Source organism: Opisthocomus hoazin, chromosome 1 (genome assembly GCF_030867145.1).
Source record: "Opisthocomus hoazin isolate bOpiHoa1 chromosome 1, bOpiHoa1.hap1, whole genome shotgun sequence".
NCBI classification, from domain to species: domain Eukaryota; kingdom Metazoa; phylum Chordata; class Aves; order Opisthocomiformes; family Opisthocomidae; genus Opisthocomus; species Opisthocomus hoazin.
In genome coordinates, this window is record NC_134414.1 from 74,132,626 (window position 1) to 74,156,841 (window position 24,216).

General features: G+C 41.1%; 1 protein-coding gene across 1 annotated transcript in view; it reads right to left on the minus strand.

Moving 5' to 3' along the window:
* The window catches only part of NCK2 (NCK adaptor protein 2), an 87,644-nt gene continuing 63,428 nt past the window's right edge, over positions 1 to 24,216 (minus strand). Inside the window, exons 4-5 of the mRNA XM_075425892.1 lie at positions 10,523 to 11,244; positions 1 to 1,377 (exon numbers count right to left, since the gene is read on the minus strand). Coding sequence (XP_075282007.1) covers positions 1,183 to 1,377; positions 10,523 to 11,244 — 917 coding nt within the window. The 3' untranslated portion in view covers positions 1 to 1,182. The remainder of the gene's footprint in view (positions 1,378 to 10,522; positions 11,245 to 24,216) is intronic.

A 24,216-nucleotide genomic window follows, 5' to 3' on the forward strand; every position in this document is an offset into this window, starting at 1 on the left:
TGACATAATACCTTTTTTATTACAATATCCAAAAAAACTGAGTATGCAAGATTTTGAGATCTCACGATCCCTTCTTCAATCTCAGGAATGTGCCATCTAAAGACTGTATATTTAAACCATAAAAGAGTTTAGATGTAAAGAAAAGAGAAAAATGCATTTTCTTCATAAACATTCTGTGTGTCTCTTCCTACCAACCACGCTATCCTCTGTAAAACCTGAAGATTTCTTTCTTTAAAGCAAATATATATATAGTGTTGGTAGCCCGCCCCACCCCATCCCAAGATCAGTTTTTATTAATCTTCTGTATTAGTGTCAACAATCAGCTACAGATACATATTACTTTGAGAATTAAATACATAATCGTTTAATTCAAACAAGCAGAAGGGCAAGAGGAAAAAGCATTACGTGGATGGCACATTTGGTTGTAGATTACCAAAACATTCAGCCTTTACAATTCAATGATTCTTTCTCTAGTAATCAACTTTCAAATAAAATTTCTCTTTGTTGCAATTACAGACCAAAATACACTAGATAGTTTTCTTTTACTACAATCTTACCATAGTAGTTTAAGAAGTACTATTACAAAATGCTTTTAATTAGTGTACTCTTTACAAAGAGTCAGAGAGGCAATGTAATAGCAGAGTACAGTGTAAAGAGTGCTTCTAGGAACTAGGGAGGTTTTGTAATATACTACTCGGTAAGCGATATAGCTACAGAACTCACAGCCACAACTGTTAGGTCTACTCTCTCTCACTTCAGCAGCTGCAGCTTCAGTGCATTCAAACTGTGCCCGGTGTCTCTGAACGGAGAGTTCTGCCTGCGTGAGCAATCTGAACAGATTAACACTGGTTTGAATTGAAAACGCCCCTCCTTGATCTGAGCTAACTATGTAAACGTACACAGGAGAGGGGAGTTTTGAACTCAGCCGGGAAGGTGAGTGCTCGCCACGGCCACCCAAGAGAAACTCTCAACCTGAAGAGAGGTGGTCGGAGATCAACAGAACTGGAACACAAAAAGAGGCAAACAAAAGAAAAGGACAAACAGCAATCGACAGAGCAAACACTTTCGAAAGAGCCTCTTCCTTAAGCCTGCTTCAGATATTGCTCTGCTCTATAAAAGTGAATTTAGGACCTAAGGCTTGTAAGTTATAAGGGGCCCAGGCGGCCAAGTCCATCTTCAACGTCACTGAAGTGCTTTCACAAGATATAGCTTTTCCCCGTGTTCACTGGTGAAGATGGGAGCCTTTTTGTAGTGTTCCACCAACTCATCCATAGTATTAAAGCGACGCTGCCCAATACAATAGACATTGTCCACGAGCTGCACCTTGAAATGTTTGTTCTTCCCCGACGCCTTTAGAGATACTGAGAAGTCACTGGGCTGTTGAGAATTCAAAAAGAAAAGAAAAGAATTATATAAAAGTGAACAAAACGAAGGCGTAATTTTTGTGGTTTCAGGAACAAACTGTGTCATGCAATTGATGGTAATTTATGCAAGTCTTTGTTCCACAGCTCAGTGCTTTAGCTACTTAAGAAACCCAATAGTCTATTATTCAATAAATAATTGCCACCATTATTAACGTGCACAGTTAAGTCAGTTAAGTGAAAGCTCCCCAGATGCACAGTCTGAAGTTGCCAATTACATGACTAAATTGCAAATGTCATCTTAGTTACTCAATCTAGAAGCACGAGAATGTCAAAGAGAAGGGAAAAACTTTCATCATGTACGGTTTCCTTGCTAGAGTGTCCTGGAGAAAGCAATTATTGCAACATTGCATGAAAGGAAGAAAATTCCCCATCCCACTTTTTGTAGAGCCATGACCACTAGAGGGCCGTTCTTGCTTTGCATTGCAAAAGACAAAACCAGTCACTTTTTATCTTCATCGCCACATGTATGGCAAATAATTTCTCCTGCTGAGTACACCTTTTTCGTAAAAAAAGATAAAGCTGTAGAATAAAAACACAATGCAAATCTCACCATCAAACCGCTGCCCACAAAAGACAAAATTTAAGCACTAATTAAATTATTCAGCACAGAACAATTTCATGCGATAAATCTGTTCGTCTTGGCAATTGGTTGCTTTAACGAAGAGAGCGCTGTCATCCAAACAGCCAGGATGAGACCACTTCTGCACCACATGCTGCTGCAGGAGGGCAGAAAGGACACACTGTCCCCTGCTTCCAGCCGAACTCCATCGCTAGCCATCGACCGCTGCTGGTTGCTGTGGGAGCGCAGGCTTTGCCCCGCAAGAGGCGGCTGGAGGCAGGTGTCGCCAGCCAGCAGGAAAACGGAATAATAAAAAATTTAAAAAGCACACACTAGAGTTTGTAGCAAATACTTAATGGAGATAAGTAATGGCTGATGTGGCTGCGCAGGTACCGCTGCAGGGTCTCTGCCCACTGCAGGCATGGCTTTGGGCAGACATCCCTGAAGGCACGTGCCATTTTCAGACGCAGCCTTCCCCGCGGTTCTCCGCCCCGCCACGCTGCTGCTTCGCTCAGGCCAGCGCTGCAAACCCGGACACGTCCACGCTGCACAAAAGCCACAAGGGACTACGTGGTTCACAGCATCGCCTTGCAAACAACCCTGAGCGCAGCTGCAGCGCAGCAGAGGACTGAGCAGGGGGGAGCGGGAGCCCTCGGACGTTATTGCTGTCACCAGACTTTGGTTCATGAAACGACAGTCTCCGGAGTCCTCTACACTGCGTTTGGGGGGTCAGGCACACACTTTTCTATGTACCCAAGTAAGCTCAAGGACAGCATTTTCTCAGGCACAGTCTTTTTTTTCCTGCAGTGATGTGGGTCTCTGCCTTAAACATCCTCCACGTTCTGCCTATCCCAAAATCTCGTCCCTTGCATTTCCCTTCACCTGCTTTCACATCGATGCCTTCTCTGCCTTCCCCTCCTACTCCATCCGCCCTGCCCAGAGCAAACAAAGCTCCGTCTGTGCCCGTTGATCTGGCTGTGGCTCAGCTCCCCAGGCTTGCACCTCGGCTTTGGGCAGCAGCTCTTCCCCTCCCGAGCTGCTCAGGCTGGACTAATGCTCTTCTGCCTCAAGCCACTACACTACAGATCCACAAGCACCGCTTCTTTAAAAATTGTTTTATATAACATGCATGGGAGAATTACTTCTTCCACCTACCACCTGGTGCCACCAAGCACTTGGTCAGTGCAGGCTCCGGCAGGCAGGCAGCTTCAGGCATCAAGCTGCTCCAAAGCCACCGGCTCAAAACCCACCCAACACCCCCCCACCCGTGACTGCCAGGAGGAGAGGGGATGGAAAGAAATGTCTAATAGCGTATCTTTGGCGTTTCCAATGCTCCACCCAAGCCACGTTTTGTGCCCTGCCATCTATCCCTAGCTCCCAGTTTGAAAACTGCTATTTTAAGCCAGCTAGCTCTGCTACTAACCCCGCGCCTCAGGAGCATCACAAACAAGGCTGCACAGAGCTCACACCAAGACCGACCTGTTTTCAACACCCTCCCTACCGGGTGAAAGCTAACCCGGCTGTACCAACGCTGCGTGGCGGTTAAGACCGCAAGCGCAGTGTGGACAAACCCTCCGGCAGCCACGACCACCCAGGCCTAGAACCTGTTGCAGTGGACATCTCCACAGCCCCAAGCAGCAGCCGCCGAGCAGTGAAAAAGCACAGGCCTGAAGGAAGGAAGCTCTGCAGAAGCTCTGGGACCCTGGGCTCACAGAGGAGGTATTTAGGGCACGGGCTCTGGGCAGCGTGCTGACTGCTCTGAACACAGACTACCAGGCAGGTCCGTAGGGTCTTTTCAAGGACAACACTGAGGGGAGCACTTGCAGAGTAGCTGCTTAGGACTCAAAAACACAAGACCAAGTCTTGCTGACGAAGTTCTGCTGCTTCCATGGGCAATGCCTACACCAAACAAAAACGAGTAACCAAAAGGTCCTCATTTAAAATAGAAGAACTTACAAATGTGGAAGTTCATAATGTGAAGCAAACACATTTTTTTGTTTTAGGAACAGGAAAAGTTGTTATGACAAAGGTTTAAAGATAAGTGAAATAATCACTTTGTGCTCAACAAAGTTTTAATGTTTTCTGACAAAGCACAGGTATATTCAGCATGTCAAAATTATGAGTTTTCAAAGCTCCTTGTATCTACTAAGAATCATTATCTTTAGAGAAGGAAGGATGCGCTAATGACACAGAGACATGCTGGAATAGGTCTTGGACCTCTGGTCTACTGTCCTATGTCCCTGGCACTGTCCAGACTTAGATCTTCGTGAGGTGATCTACGCAACACATTACATACTTTTCCTGCCATTTTAATTGAAACTTTAATGAATGAACATTCTCCTGAACTACTGTCCATTCTTCCTAGCCTCAGAGCTGCTAATTAGATTGATGCATAAAAGGAAGACATTATTATCGCTTATTTTCTCCAGAATATGTTACAAAATTTATTCTTTTCGTGATCTGATTTAATTAAAAAAAATAGCGGAAAGACTGATCTAACTCTTTTGAGAGCCACCATCCGGTGCAAAGAGATGGAAGAGCTCAAGCAGCTGTTGCAAAAATCCTGAAACCCTTTAATGGCCTCAGTGTAGTAACTTCTACAGGATTCAAGAACAAACAACAAAAGCAACTGGACTTGCATCTGGTTTTAGTTTGATTCTTTCCCACTCTAGCAAACGTGCAAAACGGTTAAAAAGACTATTTAAAAAAATCTCTAGAAAAACTACTGCTCTTAACATTACTATTTGTTACTGTTTCAAAGTATGCTGGTTCAATGCAGCTTGAATTGGTTCCCTGCTGTCCTCCTTGGATTTGCTCCAAGTCTGTTTATTTTATTTACTGGTTAAGCTATTTTGTTTCAACTGCTGACCAATTTTTCTCCCTTGTCTCTCCTAAATTAATGGCTATATTTGGATGTTTGCACACTAACTTTTTCAGGAATAAAAGCCTCATATACACCAAACAAAAGCACATCAGAAGTATGCTTTAATCCCTGACATCTACAGAGGAGTTGATGATTCTGCAATAGAATTACAGAGCACAGCTTCATGGCAGGGAACCTGTGAATGTTTCGGTACCATCGTAATTGGGAAGACCTAAACCTGAATCACACACACACACACAATGGTAGGGAGTTCTGTCTGAACAAGAGGAAGAACTTCTTGACTTTGAGGGTGATGGAGCACTGGCACAGGCTACCCAGAGGGGTTGTGGAGTCTGCTTCTCTGGAGATATTCAAAAACCTGAAGTTAAACCAATTCCTAAAACAGAAAATTGAAGATTCACTGTTATGCATCTGCAGCTCTTCACGCCAGGTGTAGTACTTTGAATTGTTTCAAATTCCTTTATCTTAACTTCTGGTTACGACCAAGATGACCATAGGCTAGCTGGTGCCTACAGCATGTGGAAAACAACAGGTAGGAAGGCATTCCCTTCACTTCTTTGTTCAGGAACTTCGCTCTCTTTTCAAAAAGGATGGAAAACTTAATCATGAAGGCAAGTTATGAAGCAACATAAGGGAAAACAAGTCAAATCAGGAAAGAAGGTTCCCTCTTTACAATCTCCATTTGAGAATGAAACTAGACAATTTTATCATAAATGGCAATGTCGGAAAAAATAACTCCCTCTGACAGCCTTTTACTGATCCTGTAACTTTTTTTTTTTTTTTTTTCTCCTTTCAATCCACTTCCATTTGGCAATGCCCTTTGTCTACGGAAGATAATCTCATGCACTCATTCTTCAGACTGTTCTAGATTTTTCAAGCTCTCATGTGTAAACCTGCCCTGGCGCTCTCCAACTCCTTCCACTTCCATAGCCAGGTATTCCCTCACTCCTCCTCTTACTCAGTCACCCAGCCAAAAAAACAAGGCATAGCTCAAAGTTCTAAGGTCAGGCTGGACCGAACCACCAGGGATGGTTAAAAATTCCTTTCTCTACCCCTTCCACCTCATTTAGATATAAACAAATACGGTTCCTCTCTACGTAATATTCACCATGTTCCAAAATCAACGTCACACGGGTCAGAAACATGAATTGGCTCCACTGATCTTCAAATACAACTCTAATAAGACTTCTATTCTTCCATTAAAAATAAACCACTAAGATATTTCCGTAAGCCTGTTTTTAAAGATAAACTTTCTTCTCCTCTCTGCTGTACTCATCAATCACAGTATGTCACAGAACATGACACATGTTTCAGTTTTTTAACAGTTGCCACATTTCATTGCTTCATCCAACACTTGCAGGATTAAAACCCCAGGAAAATATAAGACACCCTGAATGCTACTGAATTAGCACCTCCAAAAGCATATGAACTCTCACACTGCGCCTCCTCCCTCTTGCTGTCACTATTGCTGGACAAAGAGCACAGAAGCTAAATGCAATCTCAGAGACTGACACAAATCCAGTCACACCTACAATCCTCAGTATCATCTTCACACATCTACAATCCTCAGTGTCATCTTAATACTATACCCCGCAACCCCATTTAGGACCAGTTTCTGCAATGTGATAGCCGTGACACTATTGGCAGAAGGTAGCCGTTACTTCCTAATGAATACTTGCTCCTGAAATCATCCAAAAAATTGCATAGCTCATTCATGCTAATAAACAGAACTGGTCTGAGAAAAATAACATCATCTCTGCTTCATGGGAAGACATCGTAGGGCTACGGAGCAGTGGTGTGTGTCTAATCACTGGTTTTCCACCCGCTTGCAGCGGAGCGCAAGGGGACTGCAAGTTCTGACAGAAGCTCCCTTGGAAGCCTAAGGGTGTCTAGAGAGGATCTGCGCAGAAGCTTGAGGTGTGGTGTGGTTGCCCTCCCTCGTCACCAGCCACAACCTGTTACTGCCTCCTGTTAGTCACAGCACTGGCAAGCACACTTGTTTCCCTGGGTGAATCTGAACAAAAATCCCCTCTTCATTTCAAATTTGCTTCTCTCCCCAGTGGAATCTTAGATCTTCAAAGCACGACGATCACCTACCCAACCCAGGCCAACTGTGTCAGCCAAGACTTGTTTGTCTTGTATTTGGTACTACACAGAGAGGACAAAAATCTGACTGCTAAAGAGTCTGCAATTCAAAAAAAGGGTAAGAAGTAGCTGTAAAGACTGCATAGATTAAACCTGCATTATTTGTTCAGGAGTGCTACTTAAACACGACAAAAATTTCAAGTTTTGTCAGATGAGCAGCCTGCAACAGAAAGAACAAATCAAGAAGTATTTCTAACTAGGTATGTTGCAATTCACTCTCCTCCTTTACATCTCCAAAACTAAGGTGACATTACCTAGGTATTACAGAGTTGGCAAAAATGTTATCAGTAGTTAACTGTGCCTGTTACGTAAACTATGGGCTTAAAAGGTTCAAACAAATCTATGATTCTAAAAATAGTATTTTGTGATTAATTAACATAATCAGACTCCTAGCTACCTGACAGAGTTCATCTCGGGATATTCTCCACTACAGCAGCATTCCTTAGACCTAAGTGTAACTCTGGAAAATATTTTTGGCTAAATGAATCTAACTGTGAGACAAACATGTGGTAAGTTAAATCTAGAGAAACATTGTAAAATCTTGCAACTACTAAAATTCAAAATCGAAAAACATGAGTCTCATTAAGTGAATACAGAATAGTACAATCCCTCATCTATCCAAAGAGAGCTTTTCATAGCTCAGTAACAAGAGCAAGATTCAAAGAAAACTTATCTACAGAAGACTTTTTGTAACTATGGTGATGGAAGGCTATAGAAAACACTAAAATGGGTCAAAAATCACACACGGGATTGGCAGGATGACTCACAGTTTTATCTATGGGTCTTTTTAGAATGGAATAACCCCTGCGTCCACAGCTTTAACAGGTGAGTTCACAACACAATGTAATGAGAAGTGCTGGTCTGGTCGACAGAACAGCAAACCAGAGAGCTGACAACTTCTCTCTGTTCAGTCTGGTCTCTCTAATCAAGATCTTTTGCTCTGATCATGCAGACACTCCTGGTGACTTTCAGCCACACCGTGAACAACCTCTGTAGCCATGCACGTGAAATACGGCAACCGTCAAGAATTTCAGAGTTATTTCTAAAATCTTTCTTTGTTCCATACATAATATGCTTGAAATAGGTCTTTTGTGACCTTTTTCCCAACGCTATCAAGTATACCGATTCGCTTCTTTTATCAGTCCTGGCACTTCAGGAAAAAAACAAAAGATAAAAACAAACTAGCAATCCCCAATGCTTTTGTAATTCACATACATAAACAAATTATATGATGGCATGATATACAAAGATTAGGGCAGACAAAAGTTTGAGATGTAGTAAAATATTTCCTTAAAACTAATAAAAACAGTACTAAGACAAAGGAGGCATTTACACGCATAACTACAGTTTTTGTCACTGCTCAAAAAAACCCTAAATACAGGACCTGCAAGACAGATCAAGTTTAGAGAAAGAAAAAAAAGATAAGTTTCTCAATTCAGCACATTTTTTTTTGCGTGTGTGCAAAATATTTGCTGTAATATGAATTGAGTAAATTTTCTGGGATTCCAATAAGTGTTAGATGCTGGAAACAACTTGAAACCCACATTCTGAATGAATGTTTTTGTGCTCTACAAGCAACAATTTCCCCAGCAACAATGCAGGCAGCAAAATTTGATACTGCTTTGAATACAAGTGTGTTTACTGTTATGATGTCATATTAAATTGAAAGGTTACTGTGTCCTTTCAAGAAAATTCACTTAATCCAGAGGCAGACTCTTAAGAGCAAAGCAACAAGCCGTAGCACTGTGGTCACTGTGACATGGCGTGAGCTGACAAATGGCTGTGCATTTTTGTATTTGAACTAACGTATTTTCAAACTGTCCTTCTGGCACTTTCCCAAAAGACAGAGGAAAACTGATAGCTACTGTCTCAGGATAAGACAAAATGCAGCATGCAGATCTGAAAGTGAGCTTCTACCTGCTGGACAGACACACCAAGGGTACACTGCATCCGGTCCGGCAGCATGTCACCTTGCAGACACAGCTGAACTACTGTCATTTAATGATTACCATAATGCTCTAGCAGCTTTCTATATTTTAGAAGACTGTATGCCCCACCTCAGTCTTTTCTTCTGTTGACTAAACAAACTTGAGTCCTCTCAGCCTCTTTGAGTCAGTCATGTTTTCTAACCTTCTATTTTTCCTCTTGTTCTCCTCTGGTTTATCTGCATGTGCCTTCATTTAGTGATTACAGTTAACCAAGAGCAGAAATAGGAGCTCAATGACACAGATCTTCAAAGAAAGGGTAGTTTGACAGCTATCACATCTTCCACAGAGCAAATTATGGAAAGATAACTGAAATTACTAGTCAGAGTCAAGAAATCTTTTTAAAACGATATTATGGCTCAAACTATACGGAGTTGACAGTGCTTTAGATTTTATTTTCAATCTACATTGTAAACCAGGACAGCCCACAATAGGGGCACAGTGAAACCAGATACAAATACAGCAGAGAGATAGATGCCTGCAGCTCTATAAGGTATACTTACTTTAGTAGCACTATATGCTCAAATTAGAAGACTGAGCTAATATAACTCTATTAATTTTGAATTTTTATATGCGTAGCAACAAAATATTTAGATGGAAAAATATACTAAGCAACAATTTGTCTTAAAGGAATGGCCCTACATTTGAAAAAATAAAAGCCCTAATCAGAAATTCAGACTCAATTCTGTTGGTTTTTTTTTTTTAATAGTTTTTGAAAGATGTATTAGAGAATTATTAAAATCTGTCACCTTTTCAAAATCACAGTCAAGGGATAATTAAATTTTGAGTGCTTTAACTATGAATTGTCTGGCCTCGGCATACATGAAAGGCCTTTCAGTGTAGTTTTAAATATGAACTTTCAGAATTGCAATGATCCCTAATCAGCATTACCCATATCCTTCCGATGTCATCAAGGCTCAATTTACAAAGTATATGAGCTGCTGACTTGACCCCACTCTGTTGTGTATCATAATCTTAACGATTAGTTACAATAACAACTTCACCTTCTTACAACCTAACTACTCTAAGTAGAGCAGAAACACATTAAAAAGGTATTTTAACCAACAGTTTAAAGAACCTGTGTTATTACTCAATTAAAAGAGAACAAAACTGACCAATGCAAAGATCCCATTTGAAATTAGTTTTAAAATCAAATTAATGACAAAATTTGCAATTCACAAGAATTATTTTATCTTGCAGTGCTGTAAATTTGAGGAGGACTGTGTATGAGGAACACACAGGAAGTCAAACTGAAGCCTGAAATACTTACTTGCTTGCCCACTAATTAAAAAAACCCTGGATAATACAGACCACAGCTGTTCAATTTCTGTGCAAATGTCACTGCATTTCAGTAACAGACCGATTCGCACAAGCACTAAAAGCCTGTTGGCTGGTAACGCCGAAGCACTGCTTGCTTCTGTAAGGGTGAAAAGCCCTTTACTACTGACAGGGAAGCTATTACTTGTCACGCTTGCTAACCTGAGCATCGGGTATTACAGAGCCTGCCGGGCTGAGTACCACTTACCGAAGATTCACTATCTCTAACCAGGAAGTCTCCTTCCACTCCCCTTTCGTTCAGGGCACATTCTGCTTGGTGTCGGGTAACATTCCCGTAATACCACTCTCTTCCAGCAAACCGTCCGGTAGAAGATGGTCCCGTGTAGCTTATCTGAGGCGGATGGGAAGCGTTAATGGTAGGACCATCGCTAATGATTACTACATAGTTTTTAGGAACAAGACCAATTTGCCCTCTGGAATTTTTACATTTCCACCATTCTGGGTCATTTTCTGGCTTTTCAATGACTTCCATCGTCTCCCCTTTTTCAAAATTGAGCTCTTCTTCTGTGACGGAGCTGAATGGATACAGTGTCTGAACAACGTGGAGTACTTTGGTGCCCTGGCCGTTACTCATGGAAGCGCCTTTCCTCAAGCTGAGAAAGCTGGGTGAATCTGCAGTTGCTTCCTCAACCTCCTCTACCACGTAGTTCGAAGGAAACCAGCCAATCTGTCCATTGTAGCTACCTCTCCACCAGCCGTCGCTGCACTTCTCCATGACTATCACCCGGGACCCTTTGACAAGGGACAGTTCGTCCTCCCTCTCCGCGACATAGGCAAATTTCACGTAGGCTGGAATGTTAAGATCGTAAATCCGGTCGGCGCTGCTGCCGTTGGACGGGTATTCTGCGTCTGTGCTGGGAGTGGGCGAGGCGTCTCTCGCGCTCGTCTTTCTCTTGGTTTTTCCCAAACCTGTTAAAGAGAGAACCGTAAAGTGGTCACTCGGAATGCCTGCCCCCAGACAGAAAACGCTGGATTTGGTGACAGGCTCCTCCGTAGCTTCAACGACATTCCTAAATGGAGATCTCTTCTGTAACACTACATAGTCAGGAACCTGTAACACCTTTAGGAGATTATCTTTAACATCCATCTGATGCACCATTAGGTAAGAAGTAATCTGCGTTATAACAGCTCTCTTCCCTTCCCAGAATTACCACTTAAAACACACTTAAAAACAGTGGTTTCTTCACTAGGAGAACAGCTAATCACTGGAACGGCTGCACAGCTTGCCGTTGTATCTCTTGAAAACACAGCCAAACAATCCCGCCTTTTAATTTTAGTAATGCCTTCAGTTTGGCTCAAGCAAAACATGAAAGAAAATCTACAACAATAAACAAGCACAGCAACAAAAGCTTAAGTTTCTCTGCAGATTACATTTTGCTCTGCTCATTCTTCAGTCAGTCCCCAGGTAGCTACAGCTTCGACTCCCTCCAACTGCAAGCCCCCTTCTGAAATCCACACCTCTTTCATCTACACTTTGTCACCTACTATGAAAGCGTAAACCTGACTGTGAGGGAGATGATTTACATACGCTCCCCTATAACCCGTAAATTCTGATGTACTGTTGCGGCTTTAATTATAGCAGGAAATACAATGTACAGAAGAAACAATAACATTAAATACATAACTTTTTTTTTTTTCCTTAATTAGAGGAACCATGCTGATGTCTGTTTAAATATGGAAGAAAAACAACATACTTGCTGGACTTTTCAAACGTTTGCAGAACAGACTGCTTAAGCTTATATAGAAACAGAAAGATCAAGTGAACAAGTAGCCCTCTCTTGTGAAATTCACTTCTAAAAGTTCTGAAGAGAAAACACAAGATGAAGTCTCAGTATAGCACAAACGAAGCAACACTCAAAATGTCACACAGGGGACAGCAAGCAAAAACCAACACAGAAATAGGGGCTTTTGTACTTTTCCCCATGCTCCTAGAGCCCTGCTGGCAGGTGAGATATTCACTTCAGACACAATGAGTACATGCTGATTACAGCAGATTGAACGGACAACAAAAAAAAGTAGGACTTTGCTTTTGTTTCTTCAAATAACACAATAGAAGGAGACACATGCTATTTCATTTTTAACAGTTCAGAAGTATTCAATCCGGCCGCCCCACTGCTGAACAGTGTGATCATTTTTTTAATGCATATACTTATATATGTACATGCATATATAATTAATATCTTTAGCAAAGCGGCTTGTTCAGTTGAAAAGTACCTGGTTTATTTCACAGGGTTAGCTGTACAGCAGAGACAAACAGGGCACACATGACCACGCAGGGACTGCTAACTAGCTTCTAAATGCATTAACTAATACAGTCTTAAGGTCTCAGAAGACGGCAGAAAATTCCGATGATCCTGAAGTGTTTCCTGACCTTCCCCAGCAGCTCCTTGCTTCCTGCTGGAGCCTGCTTACATCCTACCGTCACTCCAACTACACCATCTCAGCCCAGAGACGGCGGCTGCACTTTCAGGCAAAATGAGGGAAAGCAGCTTATTGTACTGGGGGAGACAATTGCAGGAAAAAAGCGTCCAGGCAAGCACTAATCGGAAGCTGGCCAGGCTCTGATCTCTGCCAAGACTGGAAATTTTCATCAGTTCAGAGATCATTTTCAACCAAAAGACAAGGATGTATCAGAACTAAGGAGCATTAAATTAGGGTGATACAAACGCAGGCAACTTAAGGGTTGTTCTGTTAGGAAAGGGGGGGAATTGCTTCTTTTAACTTCGTGGAAAACAGGCAACTGTATGTCAATAGATTCACTCTACAGAAAGCCCTACACAGAAATTGAACCTTCCAGATGAAAAGCTTAGGTTTTGATGTGCTTTGTCACGGAGATATGCAGCACCACTTCTTGGAATTACAGCAGAAGAACTAATAAAATAGAAAAACCCCAGCAAATGATGAAGTAGCTGGCCAGGAGAAAACTAGTTGAACATCAGAGCACAGAGATAACTGTGAGACACAGGGATGCAGTGCGATAAGAGAACGCCATAAACTGAAGTACATAGAGAAAATATTGTTGACAAACAGGTGAAAGAAACAAATGTCTCAAAAAAAAATTCTGAAGTCTGATAAAGGCGTTTAAACATTTAGGAAAAGGTTATCATCCAAGCACTTTCTTTCACTTGGAGTTTCATAAGTTGCATCTTTTTTCACAAACCTTCCAATGCTGCGTCTCATATTTTAACTGTTACTTTCTATCCTCCCCATTCAACACAAACCTTAACAACACGGGGAAAAAAAAAAAAACAACTCCAAAACTTCACTTTTTCTCCTTTATCAATACAGGCAGTCTGAGCTCTTCAGTTTAAACTTAACATTTAACGTAAGCAAACTTTTTAAGGCTGACAGTATTGCAATAGCAGCGATGTGCACCAAAGACTGTGTTCCCAGATGGTTTGACCAAGGTAACTATGCAGAGACCCATCTGCCGCCAAGCACAGCGAAGGACATGCACGCCATTATCTAACACTCATTTTTTCTGTGAGGTTATAACGTTCATAACTGTGTCTATGACAGAAGAGGAAACAAGTTGTTCCACGAGCAGAACGAAGGAAATCTGTTCCTGTTTTTCTCATTACACCTCCTGTCGCATTCCTCCTCCTCTGCTTCCCCCATCTCCTGCAGTATCCACAATGAGTTCCCTTACCCTATGACTGCCTTCCCATCCCCACGTCCTTCTCACAGCGTCAGCCCCCCAAGGCAATCTCCAAACTGCCCTCAAAGCACAGCCCATCTCCCCCGGTGCTGTTCTCCCTACCGTAGCTGGGCTGGCCAGCCAAGCACAGTGCCCGGCACCCCACAGCCCTTCAGCCCTGCCTGGGCCCAGCAAAGGGCTGGAACCGCTCTGGCTTCTCCTCCAGCGGGAGACACCAGCAATGACCCTCCCAGGCACTGAGCTGGGGAAAACTAGTTACTTTATCTCTGCCGGTCTCTCAAGTTCACTTAAAATTGGCTGAATTATCAAGGGTGGACAGATGGACGGACGATGACAGCTGACTGTGACAGCATGACTAGTGTAAGCTTCATTTCCTTAGGAAACAAGTCTAAAAATACAATTTAGTAGGATGGCTGGTCATAGCTAAGCAAGAATAAAGCCGTGACGATTATAAACTTCTTAGGCACCTATGACAAAAATTGCAGCTCCATTAAAAAAAGTACAATCTACATGGAGTCACTTCTGGAAGAGCAAATGCTGCCATTACTCCCCTCTAACAGAAATGTTCACTTACTACTATTTGTAAGAGTATCCCTATTCTTATGTCCGAATGGAATGAAACCCATGTAAGCAATTTCACAGAAAACAAAACATTGAAGCATTTTGTGAGCCACCTTTGGAAGAGTCAAATATACTTGTGATTCCAGTCATAGTTTTGGCATTTTTACTGTCTTTGCTTTAACGAAAACTTCTCTCCTAGTGAAATACAACTGCATTTTCCCATTCTGACTTCTTGGTTACAGTCACCTGAAGCCGTAATCCTTTGTAATAGAACTAGTTGTCATAAGGAGAAACCTAAAGCAACGGGTTAGCTTTCAAGCGAGGGGAAAAGTGGGAGCAAAAGCATCACAAAGCAGCAGAAAGCCTGTTTTGTGTTATGGAGTCTCATAGGAAATAACACTGTTCACAATCTACAGCTGACCCACATTAAACTAGCTCATTTTCATTCTTATAAACCATTTGCCAAGTGATATGAGTAGGTTTAATCTTTTAGGTAGATATATTGCCAAGATAAAAGAAAAAAAATCTGGTTAGCATCATTTCCAGAGAAGGGATCCGGATCCACTGCAAATCCTCCTTCTCCCTGCAGTGAAAGAAATCCTCTGGCCCCGAGGTTAGTCCTAGGGAGACTTAGCAGGGTGCCTCCCACGTTACTTTGTGCCCTTTTCCTTTGCTCTGAAGAACAGCTTGTTTTGCGAGCAGCAGGCTGAAGGAGGACCGTTTCCTATGAACTTGCTTCCTGTCTATGCAGTCCCCATTGTGCAAACCCCAGCTCTGCACCCTTTCGTTACCAGCTTGTCCCTGTGACAGCCTTCCCACCGTACCCGCAGCCTCCCAGGTCGCCCCGCTGATGCCGCCTCCCTGCAGCACCCTCAGCCTTCCCACCTCGTGCTCCCCTGGGAAACGTCTGGAGCAGCCCCCAGCCCCAAACCTCACAGTGGTGGTGGAATTGCCTTCCGGTCGCTGCCCTGCGCCCCAGTGCCGTGACAGTGGCAGCTGCCCTACCCTCACCTGTGTCTTCTGCCACACCGGCCATGCTCCTGGCCCACAGCCTGGCCGCTGGTCAGACAGCGCAGCCACCCCGACTGCCCAGCCTCCTCCTGTTAATACCGAAAGGAAGATTTCTCTCTCCTCCCTCTGCCCTCAGCGAAGGCACTGAAACAAGGCTGCGTAGCTACGATCTTTATGAAAATCGATGCTCAGGATAAACAAGTTTAAAACAAGTTTAATTATCTTTAAAACTTTATCCTAACACATACTTTATCAAATACATACATAACACTTGTATGGAAAGGGATTTTTTTTTTTTTTTGCTACTAGTAAAAATTCATATTCCATTTGCTAATTATGTTTTATATTACATACTGCCTTTACTAGAAAAAGCCCATTTACAAAACAGGTAAGTCTTCCTAAATTAGGAAAAAGTCTTTCTATGCTCCTTCAAGCTGGTGTCCTTGCGTGAAACTGATGAGTGACCACATTCTGTATTTTAACTGCTTTTGCTTATCCCCAGAGGTGAAAGAACAGATTCGCTGACGTGGCTGTAAAAATGCACCTCCGCAGACTTATCTGTGCTCACATTTATTTTATTAAGTTCTGTTTAAGAATAACATGCACTAAACACTGAAGATACTTGCAGTCAAATTGTCTAGCATCCCTGCTCCAAAGACTGCTCCCTGCATTTATTACATCTCATAGGTAGCTTAACTTTCATTAGACTAAATACAGTTGCCTTTGTTTTCCAAAGGAATTTTAAGTTTAATACCTCAGATTATTGACTTTTCCATTCTCTCATCTTCTGTGTATGAAAAAGGCCAGTCAATATCTAAAGCCAATTTCTGAAAAACAGTTAGCAAGCCAAACTAGTGTCATCCGAATTCTCCCAACCAACCTTTTCTAAAACTTCCTCTGATCTTAATACATAAATCACCGGAAAAAATATTTTGTCATTTACCTGTGCACCAAGTTCACAGGAGAAAAAAAACCAAGGCCTTTCAGAAAAAAGGTGCAATACAAGAACACTGTATTGCTTTGAAAAATCTAAATGCAACACTAACTAGTTTCCAGAACAGAATTCCTCAATCCAGAACTCGATGAAAAAGACCATGCCACTAAATATACCAGATACAACTGCTTAACAAGCCTCCAACAACAACTTCTTAAAACATCCAGAGCAATTGAGGACCCCCTCCTCCCCCCTCCAAAGTAAATGACATTTAAACTATAAAAACTACTACAAAACCAACAACAGAAGTGCCTCAATACAACTGAGTTCTTGGAAAGTCCTTCCTCTTAAAGTCACTAGATTTCTACTAAATGGCATCCCTCAAATATCCTGTGTCACTGTTGGGGTAGCTAGTTTTAAGTCTAAAAATACAGCTGGGTATATAACAAATGTTGCTGAGTAATGCTGTCACCTTCCCTCTCCCTGCTGCAAAGGGAAAATCAACTTTTTAAATATTTTCTTTTATTGCTATGTTTACATATCTTAATAAATCCTTTTTCATAACAAGTCAAAACTGATTTTTGTACCATGTATTCAACCTTTTATGTTTGAAATTAGTTTTCCATCAGTTATTATATATTACTACAAAGCCATAAATCAGCAAAAAATTAAGTATGATAAAGGGCATCAAATAGGTATCTCAAATTAATAGCACATCAAATACTGCCAGCTACTTTCTTTCATAGTCCACTTACAAATACAACAAGCTCTTTCTCAATTAAATATTAAATCATGCTGTATCACCTAGTCAAAACACAGGAATTGATACTAGGGTTGAATTAAAAGCACTCTTAGCTACAGTCAAAAACAGAGGTGGGTAAAAAAAATGGTATATTTCCTTTTTATCTCTCTAAACTCAATTTTGTAGATGTTTTAACATTTTAAATCCTCCAGGAGCAGAAGGGTGATGCTCTGTCCCTGGGAAAGGAGGCAGGGCTAGCGGGGAATCCTGCCTTCCCACCAGCCCCCCAGCTGCCCAAACCAGCCCTGCCTTCCCGACGTTGGCACCCAAAACCCAGCCCGTGATGCGCGGTTCTGTCAAAAGCTGACTGCCTGGCGTGATGGTAGCGAGATGAATGCGACGCCGGGCGGACGTCGACAGGTCAGCAGGAGGGCTGCGGCGGGTCCCAGGGCTGCAGTTCGGGGGGCTGCGTGCCCCCCCCGCCCGACCTCCCAGGCTGCCCTCGACGGCAACGCCTTCCAGCACAAGGCTCTTGGCTTCATCAAACTGACCATACACAAAAACAAAGGCATTGAAATGAGGAGGAAAAAGGGAGAAAATTCTGGGAGACAGTTCTGTCAGCTTCTGCCTTAAATCTTATCCATGCTGCCACAACTCTCACAGAGGCTGTCAAAGCATGGGTTTTAAACATAACATGAATGAATATTTGAAAATTTATTTATGCGAAAAAGTAACTTTAAAAAGGATCTTTCACTGGCATTACAAATTACCTAGTAATTGAAATTTCTTTACATTACTGGTTATTCTTCTCTGCATTAAAAAAAAAAGCAATTACTTGTAAAATTTTTCATACAACTTTTAATGCATCTCTATTTGTGTACCCTCCCTCTAGAGTAAAACACTTTAAACAGTACTAACTTGTTTTACGGTTAAAAAAATGATCATGGAAATCATCACAAAGAGCACAAGTACAGTATGTTTTTATGAAAATACATTCATTTTAATCAGATTTTTTAAATCATGTTTCTCTTCTTAAAAAATAAACCCATTATAATTCAAATTGACACAAGGCACTCCAGAGATGAAAAATTTAACATTACTATAACCTATTAAGATAACTTCCATTAAACAGCTGAAACATTCAAGCAAAACAATGTTGAGGCTGATAAATTTAAGGAAGTCAAACAAATGAGCTAGAATAACGGCCAGTATAAACAGCCAGGGCAAGAGCTTGTTTAAATACTGAATAATAATAGTCATCTCTGAAAGAGTTAGAAAAAATATTTTAGAAATAATTTGTTACATTTAGTGATTCACATAAAAAGTTACGAAATCAATTTCAGCTGAGAGGGAAATATATTTTACTTCACTCAAAAATAAAACCAAATTTTACAGAACAGCTCTGCTAGTTCTAAAAATCTTCAGAGACAAGGTAACCAGAGATTCTCATTCAATTTACTAATCAAGTGTTTTGTGTTAGATGCAGCAGAAATAAGCAAGCTCATAAAAAACTGAGGTAACATTTATTCAACATTTTAGCCAATTTTTATTTAAGATACTTAAAATCATTATTTTTCTGGTGAATTTTAACAGAATTGCAATTCCATCTGGCTTTACACAGATGCAGTTAAAAAAATCATAGAATCATTGAACGATAAGGGTTGGAAGGGTCCTTAAACATCATCTAGTTCCAACTCCCCTGCGGTGGAAGGGGTCCCTGCCCATGCTCAGGCTGCTCAGAGCTCCATCCAACCTGGCCTTGAACACTGCCAGGGAGGGGGCAGCCACAAAAGGATCCTTTTCTGTTTACCAAATAAGTTATTCATCCCCTAATAGTAAGGCTCTGAAATATATTGCATATTAATGCATATAGTGAATAAGTATGCAAAGTGTACAACGCCTTTTTTAAAAGAAAAAAATTGTATTAAGAATTAACTCTTCAGAAAAATTCTTAAGAAAAACACAACATTATGTAAATTAAGTAATTCACTCACCCAATACAGAGATAAAGACATAACTTCTTGACAGCTGGAATGTCTAGATCAGACATTCAGTTAGCTTTATGTTATTTATGTTTATTATTATTTTTATAATTTTAAATGAACTTGTCTTTGCTTCTTTATTAAAAAGGAATTCAGCAGACTAAAGTTTCTTCTGTTACATAGAAAGAAAAAGAAAACCTTTCTGCATATTTTCAATTTGCAGCCTCCCACCCCTTCTGCTCCCCCTCCACCTACACATCAAGTTTTCAAGCGAATGTTCGAAGGCCAAGATCCATATGGGATAGTCAGAATTTTAGAAGCAATATCTCCATCAATAGCACTCTTTAAAGGATACTGCTATAAATTCCAGAAATCTTCAACTGCATTTGTGACACAGAAATGAAGCCTCACAGCTCTATTAATGACTTTTTGTATCTTCTCTAAGAAGCTCAATATCAAAAAAATCACACTAGAACAAATCAGAAAATGGAAACTCTTCTTTAAATGTCAAAGTGAAATTCTGACATTTCAACAACCAAGCTGCTTCATCACTATGTTTTTCAAATACAGGAAAAAGCAGTGTCAAAGTTTCCCATACATCAAATGCTATTTGGTATGGAGGCTTCCAATAAGAAATCAACTCGACAACTGTATTAAAAACAACTACTGGATTAATTTTTGTAATTTCGACTGTGTTAAACGTGCCTATCTTATCAAGAAAGGTACATTCAAATTCTAGTACCAGATAACGAGTCTCCTGTACCCAAAGCATTTTAGAGCAAGATGTTAAAATGAAAGATGTACTACAAAGACTTATGTGGACAGAGTTTTCCAGAGGCATCAAACGTACAATCCGAAGGCTTCCATCAACCACCTCATCTATGTTCTTACCCCAGTGGAAAAGTGAATAAGATGAAGTCTTGCCAGGCAAACTTAAAATGGACTTGGGATTTTAAATCCTCTGTGCAATAGCAAAACGGCTGCCTCCGTCTCAAACAGAAGCCATGTAAAATGAATGGGGTTTCTCAAGATCTACAGTTCCAACTTCCATTGACAAATTTACATTGAAGACAGCTTGCTTTAAATACACTATCTTCGCTTTCAAATATAAACCATTTAAAGATATTTCCACCTACTTTGCAATCTTATTAATGATGCTCTCTTGATTTTGTAGGATGCCCTGATAAGAAAAAAATAACCAGCGCTATCTTCAACCTAAGGCGGCCCTATCATTCTAAGAACAGATTTATAATGTATGGGGAGAAGGCACAGTAGCCTTGGAGGACTTCCCAGTGCTTTCTGTTCCCTTGATGTGGAGAAGAAAAGCTACAACCATTTTGCTTCTCTTTCACAAACACTAACAAAATATTGGCAAAGAAATCCCTAATACGCATGAGGTGCTCCAAACTGTCTACCGCAATACACGCTCCTGTCCCTCAATAAGTACACAACAGCTCATGTTCCCCCACCTCCTCCAGCATTTGATGGAAAGATGATTTATATTAAGCTATCTCACATTTATATGAAGCAAAAGAAGTGTACGGGACAGCTCGGGATACAAATCCAACTTGCTATCATGAATCCACTCACTTTTTTATTTTTTAAAAAGCAAATAATACAGCAAGTATAGACTACCCTGAATGTAAGATGATGACCTTCCAATTTAAAGACTCTTCCAGGTAACTGAGACGGGATAATTCTATTTTGGACACGGGCAATTATAGTACTAACTTGGTCTTTTCACTTCTTGTTTGCTCAAACCTATTCTCAATTCCGTACATGAAAATGAAAGGCTTAATAGGTGTTACAAATACAGATTGAAGTTCAGATCATCAAGCCCAAACCTGAACAGATAAATTACAAAGCAGTAATTATACAGCCCCTCAACTCAAAGAAATGCATTACAAAATAGTGATGCAAATGCTGACTGAAGGGCAATCTCTCGGCATCAAAAAGCTCAAGATAGTCTCTCCTGAACATAACTAGCTAGTTACGTGTCAGCTAGTCTTTGAGGTTATACAGTTTTATTCCAGTTGGCCCATACCAACACCAAGCATGATGTAAAGCCTTAGTAATTCTACCATAGGGTCAGAATGACAATGCTATACTATACTAATGTTTTCCAACATTAAATACCATGTTACAAGAAGATCCAAGGTGTTTTATTACTTTTTCTTTGGAAACCTCAGAACTCCTTAGAAGCCTGTCATAGACACTGCAAGTTTATTCAAAGCTCCTTTTAGGAAAGGAAAGGAAGGCAAATACCACCTTTTCTTTACTAGCTTCCTCTCTGAATTGCAATGCCTGTAGCTTCATTAATCAAGGACTCTCAGGTTATTTGCCACTATATAGGCAACTACAACCAGACCTCCCCATCACTGAAGGGGAAGTAACAGGGGAAACAGCTCGCTTAACACAACAGCCCATCTTCTCTGAGGCTTGACCCTCACAGCCAAAACACAAACCCCCACAACTCCCATTCAAACTAAAACAATTTCTACTGTAGATTAAAACTCAGTAATGAATTAGTAATATAGTAATAAATTTAGCTCCTGGTTCTGCAGAGCAGCTTCCTGAATGAACGATTAAAAAAATGTCTTGCAGGTTTGTAAACTGGGAGAGTCCATGTACAAGAACAGCATTTTCACTACATCAAAATTTTCCCTTTCTTTTTTCTTTTACTCTCCATTTTCTTTCTTTTACAAAGTCCCAAAGACTGCTAAACAGGAGTGATAGCAACAATTGTGTATAGTTCACACAGTCTAAAGCCATTGTTCTAAAGTAATTTTCTGGTGCAAAATACAGCTACAAATAGTCACCTAGTAGAAACAGCACTCCTGAATGTCCACCTGCGCAACCTGACCACGCATTCACATTAAAAGCGGTGTCTGTCCAAATCTGTTTGCTGAGACCACAAAAAACTATCTGTCAGTAAACAATCACATTTACCATTGAGTGACTCTCAAAGAAAGTCATCTCTACTACTGGAGACCTCCTTATTAAAAAAAACAGAGGTAGGCATTTTCTGTCACATAGCTGGTTTATGCTGGGTGTCTGCATACATCACATGCATCTCGATTCCTGCTTTATGGACACACACCACAAACCAAAACATTTTTGAGACTCAGAAAAAGGAAGGAAATCTTCCCTTGTACATTCTAAGACCAAGCCCAATTTCTTTGGCGTGAATGTTATTTCAGAAATTTTGTTTGTATGGTATGAAAACATGTCACAGAATGGCCATCTATTGTTCCGGTCTTCAAAAAACCTGATAAACAATAAAGCAAGGGAACCCAAGTGGGACCAAGTAGAGAAAAAGAAACAAATTCATATTCCAAAAGACCCTGGAAGATTAAATGTCAAGGCAGCCCAAGGCCTCTGAAAAGAGAGATTCAGTAATATTGGAAGAATTATTTAGGGATATATATAGGAAGAAATACACACATCTAAATGGGAAGAATTCCCCAATGATGCTAAGATGGTAGAAAGTGCAGCCAGTGCCACTTCAATATAGAAAAATTGCGTGTCCTTTGAGTCACTGGAATTCTTTGCAAAATGGTGTCTGTGAGATTCCATACACAGGCCATTGATTTTTGCCGGCCATGTTCCTTTGGTCTTCTAGAAGGGTGACCCAGCTATACACACCAAACAAGGTATACACAAGACCTCAAAATCAGCTACTGTCGACTGTTTCTTCTCTGCTACCACCTTCACACACTGGGACGTGAAGCTAAAGGAGAGGACAGTGCGCAGAGACCACATTTTCTGAAGAACTGTGGTCACTGCAATCCCCCACAAGCACATGCTTATGGGAAAGGTCCAACCCAGGCAGTGGGGCGCAAGGCGGTGACCCATGCTGCAACCCCAGTTCTGCTGCCTCAGCGGACATCGGTCCTCCCTGGAACCCGAGGGGAAGGAGGACAGAAGGGAACTCCACACAAGGAATCCAGTACAAGACACTACTTGGAAAAAACGCACTCTTATTTTCACTGCCTCAGAAGAAGAGATGCAATTAGCAGATTGCTCAAAGGATTTTACTCTATGGAAAAAATGAAACATCGAAAGAGTTGAGGGTTCAGACACAAACTTTTAACGTTAACAGAGCAAAAGGCTCTACCTTCGTGGTTGGAACAGGGTGTAGGACGAGCTACTGGCAACAGGGTGACTCTCCTTAATAGGGAGCGACAAAACTACCCTGGGAGCTAATTTAATGGCTTGCTCCAAGGCCAAACATGATTACATGTCGAAACATAACTGGCTCAGAGAGCGGCAAAACCAAGGGTCCCTGAAGGCGACAGTTGAGGGAATTAATGCCACCAAAGACACCAGTACACACAGCCACGCTGAGTTAAGGCGATTCTTTTATCTTTTCAAAACATAATTATGACTAAAATAAAGGCTCGTTCTGCAATCTGTAAATGCCAAATTGTACCTCCAAGCACAAACACACTGCATGGGGAGGGCAGAGAGAAGCACCCACTACACAGAACTTCTAACACCATACAAAGAACAAGCTTATTTATTCCACATGGACTAAAACCAGATTTCTTTAGAAAAATCTGCTGAAAAGTAGGACACATTATGGCTTCCATTATATGTTTGTTTCAAACTATTAAAGCAGAAAATCCTTCAAATAGTCCACCTCAATAAATAATTCATGTAAGACAAACTTTCAGCGGAATATAATACATGCAGTCATAAACTGAAAAAAGCAAACTTCTGCTCCCATCACCAGCTAGCACCAGAGCTCGGGGACACTGCAACAAGCTGCAGGTTCTGCTTTCACTGCTGCTTTTGGCTTTTCACCTCGGAGCAATAAAGGGCCTGATGCATACATCCGGCAGAGAAAGACTTTTATCAAGTAGTAAAAGAAACATTATTCTGTACCTTGAGTCCTCCAGAATATTTACTAATTTTCTTTGTTTTCAAGTCTCTGCTGCAGGTAACAAAAGCATATGAGGTTTGTGCTTTATTTTGGGGTGGTTTTTTTGCA